We start from the raw sequence: 26239 nt of genomic DNA on the forward strand, positions 1-26239 counted from the left end.
TTTTTTTGTTTTATTCGTTAGACCATAAAATGAGTTCAGTTTAGATATTAATTAATTTTGCATACAGTTTAGCTTCGTAGTTACCTTACTGTGTGAATTTAGGCTCCAATCCAAAAAACCAAACAAGGACGAAAATTATATTACCTTGTGAGCGATTCTTTTCCACGCATTATTAGACCCCTGTATTTTATCTGTGGCTCCGTGTCGTGGACTTCGTCGAAAATCTCATCTTCATTATACATCTCTTTTTACGAGTAATAAACACAAAATCCACAAAGCGGCGATATTCGTAGTTTATTTGCACTTTCGATCGATTTGGTGTACTTTTAACACCAACAGAATATAACTTGTGAACTAATATTTCGAAGATCATGAAATACGGCCATATTTACTTAATGAGGTGGTCTTGCCAGCCGACCATATTTACATAATAGAGGATCGTTGAAGTTTCCCTTTGATCCGGTGCTTAAATATGTCCATTTGTATCTTACACTCTCTTGCAATGACTTTTTATTTACTACACACCACTTGTTGTGTGCGAATATATTACGTTGTTGCGGGTATTAGGTTTTTTTCTTGTAAAGACACATATAGGGACAGACAATTTTAAATCAGTTCAGAAGATATTTTGAAACGGTTTGTTGTAATAAAAAGTGTTAAATGCATAGCAAGTCGTTCCAGGTCCTGCAAATGTCCGCACGTACTCAACACACTTTACTACAACGAGTAGTGTAGACTTTATTGGACGCGTAAATAAACCAAAAAAATAAATAAATCAATATTGATAAGTAAATAAGATTTAGTAGTGCATGTGTCTTAACTTGAAAGAATAAACGATTAAATGCCGTATGATAATAAATTTCGTAAAATAGTGAGTGCATATCTATATCGCGTGTGTCTATTTAAAGAATTATCATCATTGTTATTAACGCAACCATCAAGTACAGTTTGTTCACGCAGCATATTATCGAATGTCTGTAGACAAGGATAGGCTTAAGTAAACTTATCATAATTGATTGATAGTCGTCAAGACAAGATGTGCCTAATTTCCGGTATAAGAACCCAGATATATAATTATGGTGTAGTTGGGACTAAATGCTTGTAGAAAAGAATTTTCTCTTTTACAATATATACATATATACATACATACATGCATACTCATATAAATTGGTGTTAAAAAATTTCAACAAGCTTTATATTCTTGATATGCTATGAATTCGGTGATCGGCGTTCACTTACCTTTTGCGTTATCAGTTTCATTGTACATTTAACCGGACACGAAAGCGTACAAATTGCCACTCGACCATAGGCAACATTTAACAATGGGCAATTTCGACAATGAATCAATGGATGATTAAATGAATGGATGGGTAAGTGAATCAGCGAACGAATGAATCAAAAATTTTTGCTATTGCTTTAACACGTCGTCGCCGTTGTAGTTGTCGTTATCGCTGTCGTTCACGTCTCCTTCTCTGGTAATTTTGATTGTAAAGTGTATTGTATTGTAGGTGTATTATAGTTGCCTCATGTCACACACATTGTTATACAATGTTAATGCACACAGCATTTATGTATGTATACGTGCATATTATATATACATGCAATAATAGTGCCATAGAAAATACAATCTAATTGTATTTAAACAAAAATTGTTCTTATATAGAGAGCACTATTTGATATTTAACTACGCTGATGGCTGATGGCTGATGGCTGATGTAACTGAATATTGAGTTGAATGATTGACTGAGTGATAATATTTGTATAATTGTTACGAGTTAGTTTAAGGCACGCACGCACGCACGGCCGCTTACACATGTACGAACACACATCGCCAAAAAAACCATTAGCGCGGAAAACATTTACAATTCGAATTTATTGTTGCTACTACTACATATACTAGTAATACTACTAACATCACTATGATGACTACTGCTGCTAGTACTAATGGCTTGCAGAACCTTTTAGGCAACAACATTAGCAACTCAATTTTCACCATCGATTTGGTTAGCACATCTTTTTTTTTTTTCTGTTTGTATTTTGTTTCATTTTTTTTTTTTTTTTCCTCTTTTTTTTTTGCTTTCGTTTTGTTTCCTTGTGGTCTTTAATCCACTTATGGCTGATTCAATTTTATTCGATAATTAAAAGCATAGCAGATCATGTAAACAGTAACAGCAGCAATTATGACTTAATAGCAATTGATTGAGTTTCGCTAAGATGAGCAAATAAACAAAAGAGAAAAAATAAAAAAAATAAAAAGTACGAAAAACTCAACACATTTGGTGCCATTCCCCGTAAATGTTATGTTTATGCATAATTCAGTAGCGAAATTTCGCAAGAATTCTTATACGATCGCAATTACCGAATCATTGTTTAAGTTATGTGCTAAGCAGGTGCAGTGTCGTACGCTAAAGAAAAACTAAAATTTCTACAGAAGTTGAAAAAATTGTATTTATAAAATTCCGTCAAATAAAAATAAACATTTTTTTCTGGCAAAGAAAAAGGGTGGAAAGATTTTGGTTTGTCTTTGTTGTTGTTATTGTTTAATGACTGACTAATCGTTATAAGGCATCTGTGCAAGGAATTTCATAAGTATCTCGAAAGTATCTCTTTTCATTTCTTGGCGCAAGTAGGATCTTCACACAAGATATTTGTCACTTCCTACCGCCCAAAGTATATGGCGCTAAAGACGAGACTTTGACATTTTCGGGTTCGATGTTCGACTACATATATCGCATCCACAATCCCAATGTAATTCGAAATCAACTACATTTTCGCTGCCAACTTCTTTTTCGAAATCCGAAATACATCTAACGTATATATGTTGAATTCGCTTAAAACATTCGATTTTTACTTCGTTATGCAGTTAAAGACAGATTTTTGATTAATTGTTTGCGACTAAAGGCCAATGTATATAATGTATAAAATTTACTTAGCGTTATTTAACAAATATTTCCTCTTCGACATTTTTACAAATAATCGACCTTTGTAGCCCTTTCCAAGTTTAGAGATTTTATAATTCTGTTTGAAACGTGTACTGTTAACGTTACACGTGGCTTTTCAAAATGTATAATCTCTCCTATATTCACAAAAACTAAAGCAATTTTGTTTAAAATTATTGATATTCTTATCGTGTACCGAAATCGGTGCACGAATGGCAAGGAAAGTGTTAAATATAATAACTTTCCTAGCGAATGAAGGAATCAATACAAATACAAATATACATATATATATATATATATATATATTTTCGATAGGGAAGGAGGAGTCGAGTACAAAAATAAAGAAAACACAATACAAATACAAACGGAACTGTAAGTAATTACGTAATTGTGATCAAATGGGATATAATAATGTTATAAATAACTAATAAGAGTATGTGTGTGTGGGTGCGTGTATTTTGTCTGTGAGAGTTGATATTTTCCGTCCCCTTTTCCGTTTCTTCTGTTCAGCTCTTTTCTCTTTTGAAGCTTTTCGGTTTTACCTTTTCTTGTATAGCGCTGATAACGCTTTAGGTCCTCCCTATAAATCCGCCCTCCAAGCGGTACATTTTAGCGTTTATTTACAAAATAAAAAGTTTTATGTGCATAGCTATATCAATGTTTCGAAATCATTGTGAACGTTGGCATGTTGGCATTTGTGTTTGTGGTTGAAAATTTTGTAAACCTTTATCTCTTTCACTTTGCTTTCTCGTTTTATTAGTTAATTATCCATAATCTTTATAGACAAATGCTCAACGTTTTCAATTATGATAATTAACATAAAGTGAAAAGACCAACGTACGTTATCGACGGCACTTAGGTGTATTATACTATAGCTTTTCCATAATAGAATGATGCAAGGATTCTTAAATTATTTAAACAGGATCCATAGTTACCTCTACTTAACTAATTGATTTCGAAAATTATTTAAACCAATATCGGTTGAATAATTTTACCCAACTATTTACAAAACTTCTTAAGCCATTCAATGTAAACTATTTAATAAGAGATATATTTAAATCGTGGTTAAGTGTAAGGAGGCGTATAAAGATCTTTTCGTCTAACATTGTCAGTAATGACAGGCAATTATGTCGATATTTGTTCGTTTTTTAATATACGCGAACATATGCCACCTTCCCCCTAGATAATTTAGTATATAGTAAAATAGTTATTGATCACATTTTGAAACGCATTATATTCCTTCGTCACTGCAAACCAAGAACTAAGCTATTGCTAGTAGCCAAGTGTTATCGCTTCATGTCTGATGTGCGCACTGAATTATAAGACATTAGCAATAATAAAAAATATGTCATTTAATTGTCAATTTATTTAAAGGGCTTATAAATTTTAGCTGCATTTTCTCTTTTAAGAGAGTACAACTAATTGTACCCTATTACACTTGCAGTGCGAGGTTATATTACGTTTGTGCGGATATAGGGTCTGAAAATAAAGTGACCTTCTTTTGTGCCTAAGCGTGTCCGTCTGTCTTATTTTCTTAGGATCAAGCTACAGCCTGGAATTTTTGCGATAATTTGATGACCTTTGGTACATCGATATGTTGTGGCCCAAGGACGAGAGCTACTAAAAATGAATCGGATCGGATCACTTTTTCGATAAGTCCCCAGATAAAGCCTTATTTTGAAAAGTCGTTTAATGGGCAATTGTGTAAAGCAAAGTATTTTAGGGTATTTCATAGTGAAGCGAGGCCCACTGTACTGATTTTACTTATTCATTCTGAGAATGTTTTGAAAAATCTTTCGCTTGTAACTTTTTCTTTTTTATGATTATTTGTTAATTTTGAAGAAGAAAACAAATTTTTAATGACCGATCACTTATTAACCAATTAACTGTGTCGACCTATCTAGTGATATACGCGTATACTGTTAGGTTGTAATGAAACATTTTGACAAAATGACAAAAATATTTTCTAAACTACATTATTACTGCAAGTACACATTTATAATGATAAAATTTTAGGAGGAAATCCGATAAAGACGAATGAACGGATCACGACGTGTATACTCGTCATTCACAGTCAACTGGTGAAGATAAGATTTGGAAGCGGTGGACAACATTTTTTCTTTTAAAAGAGCTATGAAAAGTAGGCAATGTTTCCTTTTTTTTTTTTTTTTTTTTTTTTTCCCTTTTTAAAATTTTTTTGCATTTTTTTCTATGAGAATTTTCATGTTGTATCAGCATCTGAAAAAAATCGACATTTGCAACTATCGATCCTATTTATTTAATTATTTATTTTATTTTTTTCTTTCTTAAAAGGAAACATTTTTCCAAGTATTGGATTGTTCTAATAAGCAAGTCGACGTTCTTTCAGTTCGAGATTTCCCAGTGTTGACCTTATGTAAGATTACGTTGAAAACTCTTTACTTAGTATATTTTTTATATGAAGATTTAAATGCAATAAGGACCTGATATGGGCTTCTCCTAAGGGATAGGTCAAGTGTTTTTTTTTTTTTTTTTTTTTTGTCAAGTTAATTCATGCAACGTTTGAATTATTTTTGTTGCAGTTTCCTAAGAATTGCCTGACAACTTTGTTACTTTGTAGTTTTTGTTACTGAATTGTATTTAAAAGTATCCGCAACAAAATTATCACGCGTAGGAATTAAAGAGAATGCATTTCGAATATTCAATGTTATGAGAATGCAGCTTAGCTGTCTTTTAGATAACGAAGATCGATTATCATGTGCATATTTCTACTTCGCAATCACGACAGCATTTGCTTGTAATGCGAGAAGCAAAGTAATGACAATTATCTGATTTACCGGCTCTTACTTTGAATTTTATCATTTATATAAATTTATTCAAATTGACAATAAAAGTTCTTTCGCTAACTTAGTGTTAAGTGAATTATAATAAACTTTAATAGCTTTTCAATAAGTTACAAGAAGAACTTTATATAATTTTTTGTATTTTTCTTTAGCGATTAATGTAACGTTCAACGGTCATTGAAATGGAATGGAATTCATTTTCTTTTCTTTTATTACGGTTTATGTATTTGTACGCGTGTATGTATATATGTATGTATGAATGTGTGTGTGTGTGTGTGTGTGTTTTATCTACAAACATTAAAATTACGTTAAAACTGTTTTCCTTTTTATTTCCTTTAACACTCAATATGAACAACAAAGAAGTAATTGTAAATAGCCTACGAAAATGCGAACAAAAGAGAAACGAAGGAAAAAAACGCAAGAAAAATATATGCGTTGGATATATATATATATATACATATATATATATAGATATGTACATACATATGTATATAAAAACAAGATTATGGTGTAAAGCAACACATATGCTTAAGTTGTTAAGCAAGCTGTGAAGGTCATATAATAACATAAACACAAGAAGCATGTGGGCAAACCATTGCTGCTGCTTTGTTACAATGCTTTAAATATAATTTTTAACAATTATTATAATAATTTTACACAGCACACGAACTCATACGAACTTTTTAAGGAAATCTTTATTATTTCATTTATTTTGAAATCTGTTTAAAATAAAATTTTATTCTATTTTAATATTTCTTTCCTTTTTACTTTGGGTAAACTATTGCAATTTCTGTTAATGAATTTATTTATTTATTTATTAATTTTTCTTAAATATTTCTAATTAATGCACATGAACAATTGTGACGAGTATGAATATACATACGTATGGAAAAAGCATTGTACAAAATTTTGTTTTATTAAATTTTTTTTATTTATTTATTCATTCATTTTTTTTTAATATATAAATAATTATTATTATTATTATTATTATTTTATTTACTTTCGGCGTTCTTTAAATAACAGAAAAAAAAAGAAGCAAACGGACACACGGTAAACTCTTCTCGTTGTAGACTAAAAATTTTATGTTAGCCTGAAAAGCCATAAAGGATGCAAGCAAACAACATTTTACTTAAAACACCTCATCGTTAATGTATACATCACAGTATCATACAGTGCGAAACGAAACAGAAACAGAAACGGCAGCAACAGCAGCCGTAGCGGCAGAAGCAGCAGCGGAAGCAACAGCAACAGCAACAGCCAGACGCATCAGCTGCATTAACAAAAAAGAAGTCAAGCGACCAAGCAAGTTAGCAAGCAAGCAAGCAACCGACTTACCTACCAACAACAACAATAATAATAACAGCAAAAAAAGGCAACAACAAAAGCTGTTAGAGAATTGCATGGCACACATATAACATTTACATTAAGAGCGGCCTCAATAATAGCATGTATACACATGTCGTCGTACAACTGTTGTGCGTTTGCAGCAAATATCTATCTAAGCCCCTATATAATAATCATCACTGCTCATTATGCTCCCAAAGTCGCTCATTGTTTGGGACGGAAATTTCTATACTCTAGGGTAAAAAACAAGAATTCAGGGTCTCCACACATTTTGCAGCGAACAATACCACTTGGAATACGGTTAAAGCCACATGATGAAATTTTCAAATAAACTTCTCCTAAGGGTATGCTTTGCTACACATTTTTTGTTTTGGATTTTTTTTTCCTTTTTTGTACTGAGCCCCTAAAAAGCAAATAAAAAAATGCCCTACGGCAGTTTGCAGAAATTGCTTTGTTTATTGCCCTAATCAGTGAGGGAGAATGATGAAGAGAGACAGTTAGAGAGAGTAAAAGAGAAATAGAGAGAGAGAGAGATAAGAGGAGCGTGCGAGAAAATGAGAAAAGAGGAAGTATGGGTTCAACGAGAGCAATTTATAAGATTTGATATCTCAATTTTTCGTACTCTCTGTATCTTTGTCTCTCTGTTTTTTCTCTCTCGCTCTATCTTTCTCACATTTATATCATGTTCTCTCAAACTTGCTCTGCTCCGTGAAAAATGTATCAATTTATCTAAGTCTTTTTGCATTATTTTTGCAGATTGCTGTATGCATGAACACGTTTTAGTGCTTAAAAGCCCTTTAAGCTTTTAGGTAACATGGAACTTTTATGTTAAATTTTAATGTACGGCTATGTAGCTTTCTCTAAGCTTTAGCAAACCATAGGTGCCATAATTATTGTATTAATTTTAGTTAGTATTTCAATCGTACTATCAAAAGCTTTTAGGTTCACTTGAGGAAACACATTTACTATTAAAATCCGAAGCTTACATAAAGCCATTGTTATAGTACGTTTTACAACTATAAAAAGTTTTCTCTTTATTTCAACCTATTACGACGTGGATTTAAGTGGAGAGCCTGCCGTAACTTATTTTTCGTATCGAGAAATCCGTTTTAATAAAAAGCACATTGTAATTTATATGTAATTTATATATGTAATTTATATGTATTGTATATATATATAGTGAATCGTTATGTTAAAAATTGTTCTTAACTTGCTATAAAGACACGCAAACATTGTTTAGGTAGAGGGTTTTTAGCATCAATAGTAAATTCCGAAGAAGAGTCAAACGAACTTTTAACTCTGGGGATGATATGCATCCTGCTAAAGTCTTAGTTCTATCTAAGTCTATTTTCAAAAGCAAGCAGAATTAGAAACGAGACCTACACAAGCTCGACAAGCGGTAATTGTCAGACCAGTGTAAAAGTCAAAGTTGGCATTACGGCTTGATTGAAGCGTTTTAACGAACTTGCCCGATAGTGAGTCGAAAAGGCTGCTAAAGTGAAAAGTGGACTAAGTCAGAAAAGTTCCTATCGCTATGCACTGTCCGGGAAGTTCTTAAAAAACGACTTAAATGATTTCTTGCTGCCAAATTCTCAAGACTCCCATGAAACACAACAATTGATGGAGAATAGGAGGAAAGGTGATTGAAAAAAAAAAAAATAATATGTAAAATAATTAATTGATTTTAATCATAATATACAAGTGTTTAGTCTCTTTTGCTCAATAATTAAACATAAAAATCAAGATATAATGAAAAAATCGAGTCTGAGATCAATTCAAATGAAGATCTGTTGCAAACTAATTATCGTATCGTACAACCTACAATCAATTAATTGGAGCCGATAAATTTTCTCATGGTATATTTTGTGATTCGATTATCATTTGTATACGATGGATGAGGTGTGTGCTGAAACGCGATTAACAATAAACGTACGGAAGTTACTGAAAAGGCATAGAGTGTTTAAGTGGTTTCCGACTTTTAACTTTTAATGATTTTGTAAAATCTCTTGCAATCTGCACTAAATGTGCACTAGATATGAAAGATCTGCAATGCATTTGACTCGAAATTTCCGATTATGTGTACTGAGGTCACGATAACGACCACAATATTTATTTACTTAATTATCCATTGTCTATATGTTTTGCAAATAAGTTCACAAAGTGTGGATTTAAGGGCTGCCGGATAACTTTGATCATATCAAAGACTCTACCGGACTTGATATGTAAGCCCGCGACCATTGAGTTGTTATTCGCGATCCTTTGCCTACTTAGCTATTAATGCGTAATGGGTAAACCACAACATGTAAGCCGATCCTTTTAAGCGAACATTAAATTGGATCTAGTATTTGTGTATTAAGACAAAAGCAAAAAAATCCGTAATAAAGGAGAAATATGCAAAATATAATTTGAAATACATACGATATACGAGACACGAAATATATGATATGTTATATGAGCGATACGTCCGGTGAATGGACTTTTCTGCAAAGCGTTGCTCAATCATATAAATATATAATCTAAAATATGTATGTGCATTTATATATAGAAAGTATATGATACATTAACCAATCGGTATCTTCGCTCACTCACTCGTCAATCAAATCAAGCAAGTATCCGTAGTGCATATTAAAGCATTAAACCCAAGTCGCATGTCGAACTGTCTGTTTTCTGTCTTGAAATTTTTTACGTGAATCGTTATAAAATCCCTTAATTATTATTTCATTTGTTTAAACGTAAGCATATTCAAGAGGCTAGCATATAAGGTAGCGGGTGCTTTTGAGGGCACATACAACGCTCATTGCTAAGCCGCTAAACAATTAACATTAAGAGTAATAATATGTTTCATAAATTCTTTGCTGTTAGCTTTACTGCAAATTCTCTTACAAATTTCTGCAGAAGGGGAACACATCGCGGCATATCGCGGCACCTCGTCTGCACAAGGGGTAAATATATGTTGCGAAAAATTTCCCCTCACGAAAAACAAAATGCAAAAGGGGAAACTTAACGAAATCTCAGATAAGCAGATGCCAGCCGAGATATTGTCTAAATATAAAATATTTGCAGAAGAAGTAAAAACAACCCTCCTCCCAGCAATAGACGAGTAATGTTCTTAATGTATTTTTGCTTTTGCTCTCGCATATTAAGTACAAAATATTTGAATTATTCTATATAGAAAAAATGGAAAGCTAAAGACTTCAATTTAATTTTAATTAATTAAAATATTTTGCACAATTACGTTTAATTATTTAAAAAAATTGTATTTTAATTTAATTGTAAATTTTATATTTATATTAAAGCTTTTATGTTTTTAACCGCATTTATAATGTTAAGGAAAAGCTTTGCTTTCTCATTGCGAACATCATGTAAAAACATTTATGCATTTCTATAATGCAATCTATAGAGGGAGAGATTTTTATAGTTGGTCTCACTAATAGATACCTATATACACAAATATATATATATATATATATTCATGAGTATATATATAATCAAATAACTATTATAGTTTAAGCTTTTATAGCTGCTTTATGCAATTCAAAGGGAAAAAATGGAAAACCCATTTAAATCGCTACAAAACCTTTCAATTTCTTACCTAATCATATAAAGCCAATCCACTTAGGAATTTTACACAGACATTTATAAGCGAATATTTCAATCTGATTTTTAAAGCATTAACATATCGAACACGTGCGCTATGTATTATAAATGGTATTTTTCATAACTTGGTTATAATGAAACAATCATTCCTCCATCACTGCACGCCTGAATCGCATCGACAATCCCTTGAGTGGAAAGAGCCTGCTCGAAGTCGTGTAAAACGACCAAGCAGTCGGCAATCACCAGTCGATCCGCAAGATAAACATCTCTGTATTTTAGAATGTGCAGGGAGTTCTATACAATGACAAAGGTGAGCAGTGAATGGCGCTCTTGATTCGCTTGGACCTAGAGATTACCAGAAAACGATCCAATTGTTTTTCAGCAAGATACTAAGCTGACGTTAACAAAATTTTCATGCATTGCCGAGTGTATAAGAATCGCCGCTACCAAGTCAGTGTTCACGAGTTCAGCTGTCAGTGCAGTCGAGCGTATTTGGTCGTATCTAACGTGAGTGCTTGGCTTGTAAAAGCTAGACACTTACCGTTCTGCTATGAACTTCCCAAACTGCGGCCATTCCACAACTGTTCCGCTTTCCTCACGTCTTCCCGATCGTGGCTGTATTACACATATATGGGCAAATCCCTTGCGTGATTGGTCAATGCATGAATTCACACCATCGGTCTGGCCAACAGTGCCCAACATCTGTTGGGTAATCTCTTTCCTTGAAGAAGTAATGACGTTATTGCGACAACGGAAGCGTATTTTAAAAATGGCGACAGACCGTTCTATAAAAAGTCATCACAATGTTAGAGGAGCGTTTGAATGACTGTATCACTCATGAGAAAGATTACGTTGACGAATAAAGTTAAATTTTCCAAACAAGAAAATATGAGAGAAGCAAAAACAAGTAAAGAAACCGTAATAATGCACAATCCATCAATAAATACCCTACGCCACTTCATTTAATAAAGTTATTCGTTCACTAATCTTTCAAAATAAGGCGCTATACGGAAAGTAATCGAAAAAGTGCTCCGATGCGAACCGTTTGAACGTAGATCCATTGAAAAACTGATTCTCACTTAACGAGCATAATAGAAAAAATGGATCTGTCTCAAGTTCTTCCTGTTATGGCGTACATACGCATAAACTTTATATATAATTGCACCCCCAGTTGTGTAGAATGTAAAATTGATTATTTTTACTTAGTCTCGGGACTTAGTAAAGGATTTGTTACTTATCTTCTTAACATATCAATAATTGCTTATATGAAATAAATTAAGACATGTAAGGCATGTTTCTATCATAAAATATTCGGTAAAGAACCAACTTTGATTAATTTAATGCATTCTATAGCGTTTTCAATCATCTTCGTCAAACTAACTACTAGCGCCTTTTTATATTAACCTCCAAATCTTTGTGTAACGATATCACGAATGTCTAGAAAGGTAAGAGATTTATAGACCTTAAATTGTTCTAGGGCAACGTCGATGACGAGTGATGGATTAATGCTCCGTATATAAGGACTATATAGTGGCTAGCGCTCTATCCGAAATGCTTTAAGTTTAGCAAGATTTTCTATCTACAAAGAACAAGAAATTTATGCTTTGGTGAGTAAAGAACAACGTTTATTCTGTTCCCCAGTCCATTCGCATTCGATTAAGCACGCATTTTAAATTCGACTTCAACCCTTGTAGCCTTAAAAACGGCGAAGAAGTTTCCTACACATTCATATTTTGCTGAAGACAGTTGATTTTCCATTCATGGAGTTTTTTTTTTTTTTTTTTCTTTTATTTACTCATGGAATGTCTTCTATACGTGCAATACGGAGTAGATCGGGAAAAAGTGAGGAAGGAGAGAATGACAGAGGATGGCCGCAGCCTAGAGGTTATTTGCCCAATCGGTGAGTGCTATGACTTTACGGAACGCGCACTCTCCACGATTACGACCAAGTATGCTTTACCGCTTTAGTATTAGAACCAGCATGCCATGGACTTGATATTCGTGATTTTTATGTACTCATAATCGACGAACTTCTTCAACAAAGGCTTGTACGCGTTAATAATTAAAGAGTAGCGGAAGAAATGGACGAATGTCAATACCTTTTTTTTAGACGAAGCCCTTTGTTGTCAGTGCTCGTTCGCTTATGCCGTCCGCTTATGCTTCCGACATTCTATCCTACATAAAAAAACATTTAAATACACTTTAAATACTGGAAGAAACAAATTTTTTGCTTCCGAACAAAAAAAAAATCATCGCGTTACTAACTCATACAAGCATACAAGTTGGCAGCACACTTGCATAAAACTTGAATAGATATCCGCAATACTTGTCGAAGATCGGGATATGGTCAACGTTTTAATCGCTTCTTATCCATCGTAACACATTTTTTACGACTACAGTCTACGACTATCGATGCAAGCTACATATATAACTTTACTTGCGTTAAAAGTAGATCAGAGAAGTATTTGATAGATCGATTCTCTTTTTTTCTTTTCTTGCTTAATAAGTGCTTTCAAGCTTGTAGAAAATGTGCTTGTTCCGGAAAAGAACCGCTGCTAGAAGTTATAGTCTGATGTCTTACCCATTAATCTCTCACTTTTCTAATACACTAAGAGATCATTTAAGAAAGCGTTTCTGTTCGTTTAAAACCGTTTGCGAACAAAGATGCGATAATATAGCTTCACTGTGACAACTCTTGGGTGAATACAAAGCTGAAAGCAATTTGAAAGCTTTCAAGCCTCGCTTTTTTCATTCGAATTTTCTACTGTATCTTTAAAACTAATTCTCTAGAGCATACGTAGGATTTTATCGTTTAGCTAATTTAAACATTTTTTTATTAATAAAAGAACGCCTTCCTCCTTTGGTCGAAAATTGTACCTCTTCACTTAATCACTCGTCATTTACACAAAAGTCAATGCTTCTAAAACCCCCTACGTATACCTTCAGATATAGGACTAGGTTGTAGGCTAAATGATTCTTCTTTCTTTTAAGAAAGATTCCCGACCGAGAAATGTTTCCAAAGAGACGTTGCAGTGTTGCTATTTTTTAGTATTGTTTTACATAAAATATTTTCTTTTCTGATACTTCAAGCCGCCTCAAATACCATTACTTAAGTAACGTTCCTTCTATCCCAAGGAACTCTTTTTTTTTTGTTTGGTCTTTTACAGGTCGAATCTTTACGAAAGTCGAATCTTATTGTGGCTAAGGTAAGGTATTTAAATGGGTATATTAGTCGTAACCTTATCATTGAGATCCTTGCCACTGGTTTCGCCTTCTGCTTAAGAAACTTTTGATTTCTTGAACGTCATAAATCACTTAAATAACTATTAGGCTAAAAGATTTGAGAACCTTTAGACAAAGGAAACGGAAAGCGAATTTGCTTTAGTAGTGGTAAAAAGAAAACTAATTGAAATTTAATTCGTTTGCCCTACAGATATTTTTTTTTTGCATTGCTTTCAGAATTAGAAAATTACCGTCACCAAGAGCGGCTGTAGTTTGTAAAGTAATGGTAGGAATGGGTTAAAATTTTGAAATGTTTCGATCTCAAAATCGCGCGAATTTAAGAATACTTATCGTATAGGTGAATGCCATCCTATAAATTTATATACTACGAGTGAAGTGTCATATGCAGCATTTTAACCGATATTTATGGGAAAATTAAAGGAAATATTTTTTATTTAAATTAAGACCAACTTTAATAAAAACAAATAAAAACAATAAATACAAATGAACACATATGGTCAGAAATAGAGTAACGGATCGTCTATAATATATGCGTATACATACTTATATGTGTGCGGGTAAGTGTGTATGCGTTTGTGGGTGGATATGTATCAATTGATGTGTATGTCCACATGTTGTTTCGTATTTGTTGGGTTTGTTTATTTGTTTGTTCATTATTTGTATTTTCTACAGATGAGAATGGACAGAAAAGCCAACAAACGATCCTTAAACAGTAAACTTTGTTACACTTATCACATTTGACCCATCTTATAAACGAAATCCCAATAAAGGAAAATCACAAACATCCAAATTGAAAGTATTGTACAAGCTATTTGAAAGGGCTACGATATCATAGTATGAGTGGACGTAAAGTAAACGCCTAAAATAATGTAAAGGTTTTTACCAATCAAATATTGATGTTTATGTGTCGGTGTGCGGGCAAGTGTATGCGTGTTTGTAAAAATGTTTTGTTTTTTTTTTTTTTTTTTTTTTTCGTTTAGTATTTACTTAAGCCTCTTTGTTTTGGCTATAATAAATTTATCGATGGAGAACAACCGAGTTTTGTAAAATTTTAGGCTTTTTGCCAATTTTATCCTCGCAGCAAGTATAAGAAATTCACCCTTTTCTTGCCAATTGTCTCCTTGATTTTTCTCGTGTCTGCCTTCTTTTTGTTATTTGATGAACTTAACTTATGTCAAAATAATGAATAAATGCATACAAATATACACAATGCATAAATATATATATATATATATATGTGTGTGTGTGTATATATACAATTTTCGAGTCCGGACAGCTATTTACGTAAGAAATCGAGTATGAGGGTCATTTACTAAACCTGAGTGCGCATACATATGTATGCTGTGTTATCTTCAATTTCCAATTGTAAATCCTTATGCAAATATTTACGTTTAACTTCATTAAACTTTATAAACATATGAATGATTTAGGAAAAACTTTTTTATATTATGAAATTAAAATAATGTTTTTTTTCATCAAAAAACAAACTAAACAATCCTTTTTGCCTAGTCGAAGAAAACAAAGTCAATTCAAGCTTCATTGACTTTTTCAAAAACGAAAAAGGACGAAAAAAGAAAAACACTTTAAAAGCCACCTACACGAAAATTTATTGGCATTTTTATTTCTTTGCCTGCTTATTAAAAGGCAGCTAAAGTAGATGGAAGGGGAAAAAATGAGGCAAATTGTTTGTAGACTTTTAGTCTACTTCGGCAATATCTACACTTGTCTATCTATTTGAAGTTTTTTGCCATTTACTCCGTGTGTGCAAACTCTAGCAATTGCATAATGCAGTTTCCTTGTGTGATGTAAAGGGAAAAAAATGATAATAAAAACATCCATATATTCTAGTGATACACATTATCATTATCGTGATTGTTCTGTTTGCAGCGCCTAAAATCCTACTATTATATTACTATTTTTCTTCTTTTTATTTATTTTTATTTATTTTTTTTTTTTATTTTACCCCTTTAATAAATAATATGGGCTTGACTTTATAAAGACTAGAAGAAAAAAAAAAAGGAAAAAAAGCCGTGTAGTCAGCAATTTTTACATTGCTGGCTTAGTTAACGTTTTTTATCTTTTTTTCTTAGTAGTAGCAAAACAAGTTTTGCTCTAGTAACTCTTGTTTACGTAAAATATAACGGAAACATTACATAAAATTTAACTTAATTACTGAAATAAAATACGAATTGAAGTCAAACTCGAGATAAGGGCCATCAAGCAACTTTTCGATTGAGTCTTCATCTTAATGCAATAATAATAATAATAAAAAAAAAAAAAAAAAAAAAAAAAAAAAAAGGTCACCTATAGGCAACTGATGGCCATAATAAGTACACAGCATTATTGAAACTAAAGTGATACAACAAACAAACCCACCATCCACTTTTGTAAAGAAAGCCTAAGTAGCGTGACAGTAAAAAACAGTCTATAAAAGAACACTTCCAATAACATTCGTTCATTTTATGCTTAATAACATATCAATACGCATAAATTAGATTGTTTGGGAAGTCATTTCGGCTTTCTTCCCAATAGTCGCACTTTCGTTACATATTTTAACAACCAACATAGCCTTTGCAAAACTTGATTTTGAAAAGATTTGTTTGATTGTGCAGAGTAGGTTTGGTTTGATGCCTTATCAGCTATAGAAAGTCGAATGCAATAAACTTCGGCATATTTTACTTTTTTTAACATGCAACTGGTTTACGAAATTTCGTTTCTACAATTTTGGTATTAACATTATATCTCGTTCTAGAAGATCGCTTGACGAACTTGATGAAGACAATACAGAGAGATTAATTGATGCAAACCGACAAATAATACAATTCGTAAGATCGCTGGGAAAAAAACATTTACCGAGTCCGACCTTTCACAATAACATATTTATCCACCTACATTTTGTCCAGCAAAAATTAAATGACTTTCCGAACAACCTAACATATAAAAATTATTAGCAAAAAATTGATTTATTCCTTATAGTGTTGATGAATTAATGTTAAGTTCCTGTTCAATCTGCATACAAGTGGATTTTTCATAGACTCAAGTGCGAAATGCATTTATATATTAAATCAAGGAGAGTTCACCCATTTTCCTTGAATCAGTGGACACTCTCAGTGGCACTTATCAATGACAGCAATTTCTTTTCATATCAAACAAGTCAGAATGTAATCGTCGGTCAAGGCTAACCATTATATACCTGAGATTACTATCACCAACGCCCTGATAAAGTACCAAAATGGACGTCTCATTTTCACATAAAAGTGCACATTTTTCAGGAGCATCTTGTATGATGGGAGGTATAATAGGTGCATTAACGGGTTTACTACTACTCTTTACTACTACTACTACTACTACTACTACTACTACTTTTTTTCTATTTTATACAATGATTTTAACAAGTTAAGCCGTTACATGGCGACTGCTCATAAATAAGATCGTTTCCAAATTAGTTTCTTTGGACTTCTTGCAACTTATTCCCCCACAATCTATTGACAATTACCACATTCTGCCGTACAATTAACTAACTCAGAAGCGCGACTTGTCAAGTTGGCAAATATGGGTTTAATTCCCATTGCATTTGGACATACCTTAGCTACGATCGGTGTGTGCTTTTGTTCAACTATGCCTCAACTATCCCTCTTAACCTCCATCTTTTCCTTTTACCGCTTGCTTCCGATCATCGCCCAAGTGTTGGATCAAGAAAAAAAAACTTCTGCTACTGCGAGGTTGAACATAAAAAAACATCGACAGGCATCAGGTAAACAGATGGAGATAGGGACAGATAAACAATAAAACTCATGTGTATTTTAAACATGACTCTGAATCGATTGACATAATAAAAAGTGGGCCCATGTAAAGTCCATCCGTACAAACTTCATGTTCGCTGTACAGCACGTGATGTAAAGAAATATAAGAACAGTCGCAATTTTGAAGTTTTGTGTTGTTATCAATATACCGATCACTCGATTGATTGAGCAAATTTTGTCTGCAAAAGTACAAACAAAATATCAAAAAAAAAAAACCCTTTAAATAAAAAATAAATGTTTTAAGTGTTTTATTAAAACTTTTAGGGCCGAGTGTAACTTCCACACAAGCCGCGAACAATTTTTGCGAAATAACTGAGGTACGTCCCGTCTAGCTTTTTCTTAACAGAATCCTCCGCATCAAGTCTTTCCTGAACTATTCTTCACCATAATTTAACTACCTGATGTTTTGTCCAATTGAGCGACATCGATACATAAACTTTGTTTGCTTCTGCTGCTAGCAAAAATCCTGAAACTATCGATTGGTTTTGTTGCTGAAATTATGAACAATTTCTAGCGTTGAACGCGCTCGACAAATTAGTTAGTGACTGACCCACTAGAAAGCAGTGCTTGCGGCAAGATGAAAATCTCCTCAACAAAATTACCCAAATGACTTATATTACAAGCGTTGGGCGTGACTTATAGCATTATGTTGTGCATTAAAAAAGGCCTTCATATCCCAACTTTATTTTGCAGTCAAAGACGTCCGTCCATTCGAAAGGATTTATTCGGACCAGAGAAATGTCGAAGAAAGCAAAGTGGCGCTGGCTGATTAAGCTGGCATTTAACTAAACTCTGTGTAAGATGTTGTGTCTCAGATCTCAGAGAATATCATTTTAAATACTTGACCTTTCATTTTATGTATAACGTGGCATTTCGTTGATTTATAGGCCAGCGTAAGAACGAACGTGGCAAACGAACTGTAATAAAATTTCGGTATGGCATTATACTTAGACGCAATATTAACACCTTCTGTGACGTATGTAAAAATGTCTAGTGCGAAAAACATTAAAAGATATTGAGAAGATTTATTAGAGTACGGGTAACCATCCGTATAATATTTCCTAACAATCTGTTACGTTGGTTTAAAACAGCAGATGAGGTTGATTAATAGACAAAATGGTATAAAAGAAAATTGAATTAAAAAAAATAACATTTTCAATAAAGAGACCTTTAAAGGATGTGCATGCATGGGGCGGCCTCGCAACCCATTTCGAAGAAAACCAGAAAAATTTATTAAAACCTCATGCACGTTTTTCTTCATTTTCTTTTCATTTTTATATCTGGTTTCTAGATGTTTTCTGCCTTTCGCGCGGAAAGATTTCCATAAATAAATAAAATGAAGAGAGAAAATAAATAATGAATAAACACTTACCGTTATTATGATTAAGAAAGGCGTTTTCCGCGTCCGTTGTATTGCAGGAATTACTGCCGCCACCGCCAACGCCACTTAATATAACTGAAGCCTGTTGCTGTTGATGCTGTAGCTGATGCTGGTGCTGTTGTTGTTGTTGTTGTTGTTGTTGTTGCTGCTGCTGCTGTTGTTGTGTATTATCGTTCGTAGTATTGGTTGTAGTGTAATCGTATTGATTGTTAGTTTTATAAATATGTTGTTGTGTTAATTGCTGCTGTTGACGATATTGCTGTGCTGCTGTTGACTGCTGCTGTTGGTGTTGTTGTTGCTGTTGCGTTACTCCCGTATTCGGTGTGTATGGATTATTGTATATGTTACGTGTATCGCTGGTAGTTTGCTGTTGTTGTTGTTGTTGTTGCTGTTGCTGTTGCTGTTGTTGTTGTTGCTGTTGCTGTTGTGCAAAATTAGAGCTAAAGCCATTAACCAGGAAATGACGTGATTTACCTAAAATGCATGAAATAAACATAAAACGTTAATTTGATTAATTTCTTCGTTTCATACACCTGTGTGCTTAACGGGCTAATTTAGTTAGCCATATATAAAAGTGTATGAAATATTAGACATAAAAAGAGAGAAAGCGATTTTTATGACCCTTTTATTTAAACACACACGTGCTCTCTTCCTCCTTCCTTCGATGCCTCCCATAAATCATCATAAATATGTAAATGAGGCTTCAATTAAATCATTTTGAATTATACACACACATATATATATATATATGTATATGTATATAGGAAGAAGGAAAGCAACATCAGCAACGGCAATGGCAACGACAATAACAACAACGAAAACGAAAATGAAAATGAAAACAAAACCTCTTTCATTCTCCCTACCTACGTATTCAAGCATTTCTTTATTTGTTGTTATAAGAAGGATTTGTGTCGGGCGGGCCTTTTGTTGATTTTCACACATGAATTATGAATATGTTTTGCGTTCCTTCAAACTCGTTCAAAAATTTTCATAAAATTACCAATGAAAAGGGTTCTCTTCTCATTTTCGAGCCGTAATACCTGTAAATAGGTGTGTAAGTTAACGTCTCTTTCTGTGTATGCGTGTATGTGCATGTTTATATATATATATATATATATATATATATATATGTATATTTATATATGTATATATATGTATGCATTTTACTGAAACGGAAATGATTATGCGGAAGCTGGTCTAATGAAGTTGTAAATATATCCACAAAAAAAAAAAAAAAAAAAAAAAAAAAACCTAAAACACAACCTACATTCTCTAACTCCTTCGCGCTGATAAATTTTGCTAACATTTACCGCATTTACAATTGTGTATTCTTTGTCTGTTCGCTTGGCTGTCTCACTGTCGTGCTGCTATCCCTTTTGTTGCTCTCATTCTGTGTGTCTTTATTGCGGCTTTCTCATCCCAATAACTATGCAGTTACGTATGTACGCGGCTTTCTCCTCATTGCTGGTTTATTCTACTTCTAAAGTAAATCTTCTTCTCTGTCTCCGCTTTTCGTTGGGTTATTAATTATGCATGTTTTTGGTGTGAATTATCAACACTTGCTTTTCTGAATAATAATTTTCAATTTTTCATTTTTTTTTTTTTATTTTTTTTATATTATTCTTCGTTTTTGCTGAGAGATTTACCTTAATTTCCATTGTTTAAATTTTCCATATGGACTACTGTGATGCAAAAAATACACTTTTTACATCAATTTCATAATTACTTCAGCAGTCGCTTCAAGTGAATGAAAAATGAGGCGGTTTTTCGATCAGTACGAAATTTTTTGGATTTTCTTAATGCGCCTCTACTTTGAACCTATTTTTTTGCCGAAATTCGGGAAAACGGAACGTATAATAGCTTGTAAAATTAACTATGGGTTGCATATATACATATACCTATGTAGAGTTAGTGTGTGCTTGCTCGATAATCCGCTTTCTCTCCTAAGCACGGGTATTCATTATCACAGGTCAGTGGTTTCGCCCTGCACCCCATTCCGTATATCATGCAAGACACGGGATATGCCCGGCTGTGACAATATTCAGTTAAGAAAAGCAAACAAAGTCGACGGTCGATTTCCTTGATCCCAACCGGCACCTATTTCAATGAAAGTTTCATTTGTTTTGCTTCGCTAAATAATAGTTTGTTACATGACGTTCGAAAGGATGTGAATATCTCTATAACTATAATACATTGTGAACTCAATTAGTCAATTAGATCGTCCTTCATAGCTGATTACTGAGGATAGGGATGAGAAGTAGTATGTCTACTACGGTATAATAACAAGCGACAAAATAGTGTTCGTCAGTCTCTTCCACCACGAATTTCTCGCTTTTACGATTCTGCCCTAAATTGAATTATCCTTTAAGTGATATCTGCTCGTCTTCCTGCTGTTCAAATCTCTTATATCTTAAAGTCAGCTTTTACAAGTCGAAGAAAACTGAGAAAGATATAAGAATAACAAATACATACATACATACACATACGGCACAGAAGCGTACTCGGGCCTGGTGTAGATTCATGTCAGGAGGCAAATCCTAAGTCATTGCAAGCATGCCGTAAAAGTCGTTATTACATTTAGCTCTTTTTTTCTTTCCCCACTTCTATCCTGCTTTTATGCGGCAGAAAAAAAGCGATCGCATTAAGGAGAGCTCATTCAATAGTGTTTTAAAAGTGCAATGTCATTCGGATATATGCGCAAAAACCTGCCCGTGTTGAAGAGTTCAAAGGTATATCTATATTAGTAAAGCTTTAGGAAAATTCAGTTTCTCGGAGAATGGTGAGAAACCTGAAACTTTATTTCCCGTAATAATCGAGTCAATTGTACCATTTGTTAAGTTAATTAAGAAGAAGATACACACGATAAGCTTTCGTTCCTTCAGTGAAGCAAAGGCTAACAGTGACGATTGGTTTTCGTAAGGCGGCACTTATGGATCCTAATCCTAATTCAAAGAACTAATTCTATTGGGTGAACAAAATTCACGTTTAGACCGTACGATAGAAACATATTCAAATATTGATGTTACTTAGCTCATGTATGGCCATTGCATATGGTACGGATCGTCTAGCTCTATGGAGCATAAGACCTAGTACTGATTTGGCTTTATTTATGGAGAGTTCTATGCATGATATATAATCGAAAAAATGCCTGATTCAGTGAGAGCATGTTTATTGTTCAATTTATGTGAATCAATGAGTTACTCGTTAGTAACTGCAGTGAAGGCTTTTTTTTAGGTTAAGAATTTCTAGGACATGAATTACATGACAAATTTGAAGTTAAAGAAAAAGGACATGACTTGACTTGAGCACCGATGGGATATCATTGATATACAGGACAAAAATGGAAAGGATTACAGGTGGCTGCCTTGGTAGCCTATCGAATTCGAAAAGCATGAAAGGAAATGAGACACTCGCAGTTTAAAAATCAGTTACACGATTCTATGTGCATACGAATTCCATTTGCGAGCCACGGACAAATAAATATTAAAATGTTACGTCACAATTGATCTGCCCTCTTGGAAGGCATGCTGAAACGGGCTAATAGTTGATTTCAAATCAATCCTACTAAGAAATACTCGACTTTGCATTTGCGGCTGTAGGTCTCAACAAGCTGTCTTTACTTACGAAAAGAAATTTAAATGAAAGGACTTTGTTTCTTTGGCGGGCAATAGTTCTCAAAATGAGTTTGGTTTCTTTTTTTGCTTTAATTAAATTACTTAAATTTTATATTTGCAAAAATTTGCGTAGAAATATGTTTTAAACTGCAGTTTAAATTCGTTTAATCATAAAGTTCGATCAATACTGTTAATGAGTCTCTTTGAAAGCCTCATATAGCCGTACATCAATATAACTTTACAGGCTTTTCCTGCAAATACAAGAATGGCATCAGTTCATAAGACAACACACTTCAAGTAATCACACAGGGAAACTAGAAAAGTGTGTGGAGAATATATGGCATAGAAAAAAGGAGATAGAAATCAAATTATGCTAGAATGGAGATTGATTTTTTATTCAATTTTGTTAATACATATAACACACAAACACACACACACACACCCACACACACACGCACACACACACACACACACACACACATACATACCCAAATAAACGTATACGCAAATATGTATACGTAGACATAGAGATATAGATGTACATATATATATATATATATATATATACATATATAGATACATGTTATCATCAGGCAATATCTAATCAAGCCAGCAATTCACTGAAGGTCTTCCTCTTTAGCTCCTTCTTATCTGCTGTTCGGCTCAATGTTTCCTATCCAGCACTCTTAATGTACGTATGCCTTGTGCATATAGAAGCATGCATGTGTGTCTGACGTTTCAGTCACGGTATTTTGGGGGAGGGGGGGATTTATTACATGTGTTCATACATTTTAGTGATTTCAAAATTTCACCTGTAATAACCTCTGATAGAAATTCGTTTTATATTTCATTACACAAAGAAATGACAGAGTTTACCTTCATTTTCGAATGTCGGTCACTTGTTTAGGTCAAATATATTTTATTTCTCTTTTCACTTCAGTTACAATAATTGACCTCTTATGCAAATTGGGTTATATACAGAGGACAGGAAAGTATTAGAAAAAAAACAAAAAAAAACTTGCTTTCATTTTACTAATTGTGTATGTGTGCAGGTATGTGCATTTTTCGTTTTGAGCAAATTCTTTGGCAATTTAGTTCCCATAAATGCCAAAAGAAACACTTTCAGAAATTTCCTCAAAAATTTCTTCTCCCCTAACATGATTTACATCCGAAGAGAAAGTAATCTTGAAAAATATTTCAATTATTTTTGTTGCACTTGAGTGTTGTTACCTGTCAATCAAACTGAGACGGATCAACTTCATTTTGTTCGTATATATGACAAAATAAACACAATAATTTTAACTACTTTCTCTGTTACGTACTTTTGTCCCTTGAAGGTATTTACGAAATAATTTGCCTATAATTTCTTACATACTACGCCCACTACTGCTATCCTACTACACTTCATATTCGGGTTAATTACCTAAAATCTCTTGGTATAGTTGACTGTGCATAGAATTGAGGAAAAGGTAAGATAGAGAGAATAATTTTCGATTTCTGACATAAATTGAGAGGAAATTTATTATTAACAAATTTTCAGTTAATTGAAAGACACTAACTAGCTGAAGATTGATGCTGGCTGACTTGATGACGACGTTATAAGTAGCGGAAGAGAATAGAAATTAAATCGTTTCATGATATACAATTTGAAAACGCTTCTCATTGCATTTACAACATACGTCCTTAATGATAAAACGTTGAAATAGGTTAATTGAAAATTCCTTGGGATAGTAAAGTCAATAAAGACGGAAGGATTTTTTACAATATACATGAAGTTTGAAAAGAACCGTACAAGAGCACTGTAGTCAAACAAGGCCACCCATTAGATATCGTTAACCACTTCGCCTAATATTACAAATGCTGCTTTGTTTCGATGTAAAGGCGCATACATTTCATCCGAGCCCGTGCAGGGGGCGGAGTCCAGAACTAAAATTGCTTCAAATTTGGCAAAATGGAAAAATTTTACGCAACTATTTTTCCAAAGAAATTGAATGTTGTTTCATGAGAACTCTTCGAACGATTGGACTCCGAGACCGAAACTTAGCACTGTTAGCTTATACAACAAGTCATTATCTTGGTTAGATTTTCACTATACGACATCCAAAATGAGACCATTTTGATGCACAAAGGTTGTCTGTCCTTTTGTAGGAAGAGTAGTTGTACCCGCGGAAGTTGAAAAAATTTAATTATCGAAATCGAAATACTATTACGCAGTAATTTTTAAAATAAGGCATTATAGGTGGAAGAGTCGAAGAAGTTCGCCCTTGAGACAAAATACAACGGCGTACTAAATTTTCTCGAAACATCTCTGCATGATGAACACAAGATTACACGGACAGACAACAGCTGGATGAGTAGAGACCCCCAAGCCAAATTAATTCAGAAAATTGACTTCTTCTGGGTGTTCCATAAAGAGGCACAAGCCCGGCAGAAGAAGTGCTGGAGGGTATAGAATAAATTACAAGCGTGAAATACCATGAAACGGTTCGCTGATCACCGCGATTTTGTACGCTGACAGCTCTTGTTAAAATTTACAAACATTGCGACTGCAGACTGACTGATTACCATTGACATTAACAACAATCTTTTAAATCAGCCAATGGCCATTTGAAATCAGTTAGTGCCAACTTTTTTTCCTATCGATATCGGGAGAGTGAACGACTGCCTTGGAATGAATTTTTGCTCACCAATTTCCGCACATACTCCCGTTTGCTGTATTCTCTCGATGCGCAGCGAAATGGTTTTGCGTTTTCAGAAAAAAAAAAGACTCTGAAAAAGGTTTATTGACACAGTATCTACTGATATCCACGACTATCTTGCATTTGATATTCGTATGCAAGAAAACGCGAAGATTCATTTATTGATTACGGCGAACTTATCTCGTACTCCACATTACTTATACATTTCGACGTATATTTACTGATTTTCCAGCATACTGGAGACAGTTGTACGAGCTAAAGTCCGTGCATGTGATTAGATTGGGCTGATTTAGTTGGCAATCTTCTGAAGGAAAAATGCAAGATGGTGACACGTCTACGGAAAAAATGGAAAGACTTCACCTTTTTTCCCTATATTATTAATCGTGTGTGGTTACAAATTATATGGTCGTAGCTTTTTATTCATAGTTGTTCTTCAATCCCTTGAGCGCATATGCCCAATTTACGAACTCAGCTTGACGAGTGTGGCAACACAAGGGTGGACACAAAGCTTTTCCCTGTACTGGCTATGCGAATGACCATAATTTTGATAATTGCAATAATTAAAAATGTTCATAACTCACACGACTTGCTTCAAATTGAAGATTTTCATTTCAATAACAAGAACCTACTAAAAGTAATCTCTTTTAGCTGAGTCCTAAACTAACTATACAGAGCGAATAAAATTGTCGCATACTTTGTAGCATTAGACGCTCTGAAGATTGTAACAATCTTTTACGTGGAATAGCAAACGAAACTTTTGCGAATTCTATACATAGCCCCGGTTCGTTTGTATGAAC

General features: G+C 33.5%; 1 protein-coding gene and 1 long non-coding RNA gene across 5 annotated transcripts in view; both read right to left on the minus strand.

The window, feature by feature from the left end:
* Nucleotides 1-26239, minus strand: part of LOC119645097 (uncharacterized protein DDB_G0283357) — a 678949-nt gene that overhangs the window by 508589 nt on the left and 144121 nt on the right. For all 4 annotated transcript variants that reach the window (XM_038045002.1, XM_038044999.1, XM_038045000.1 and 1 more), the window contains exon 4: nt 19121-19603. In XM_038045002.1, coding sequence (XP_037900930.1) covers nt 19121-19603 — 483 coding nt within the window. The remainder of the gene's footprint in view (nt 1-19120; nt 19604-26239) is intronic.
* On the minus strand, nt 2053-6728 carry LOC119645098. The gene is made up of 2 exons (XR_005248614.1): nt 6355-6728; nt 2053-2116 (listed from the first exon to the last, which is right to left on the minus strand). It is a non-coding gene; the product is annotated as an uncharacterized LOC119645098 (long non-coding RNA).

The sequence above is a fragment of the Glossina fuscipes genome, unplaced genomic scaffold, assembly GCF_014805625.2.
Source record: "Glossina fuscipes isolate IAEA_lab_2018 unplaced genomic scaffold, Yale_Gfus_2 1, whole genome shotgun sequence".
In the NCBI taxonomy this organism is placed as follows: domain Eukaryota; kingdom Metazoa; phylum Arthropoda; class Insecta; order Diptera; family Glossinidae; genus Glossina; species Glossina fuscipes.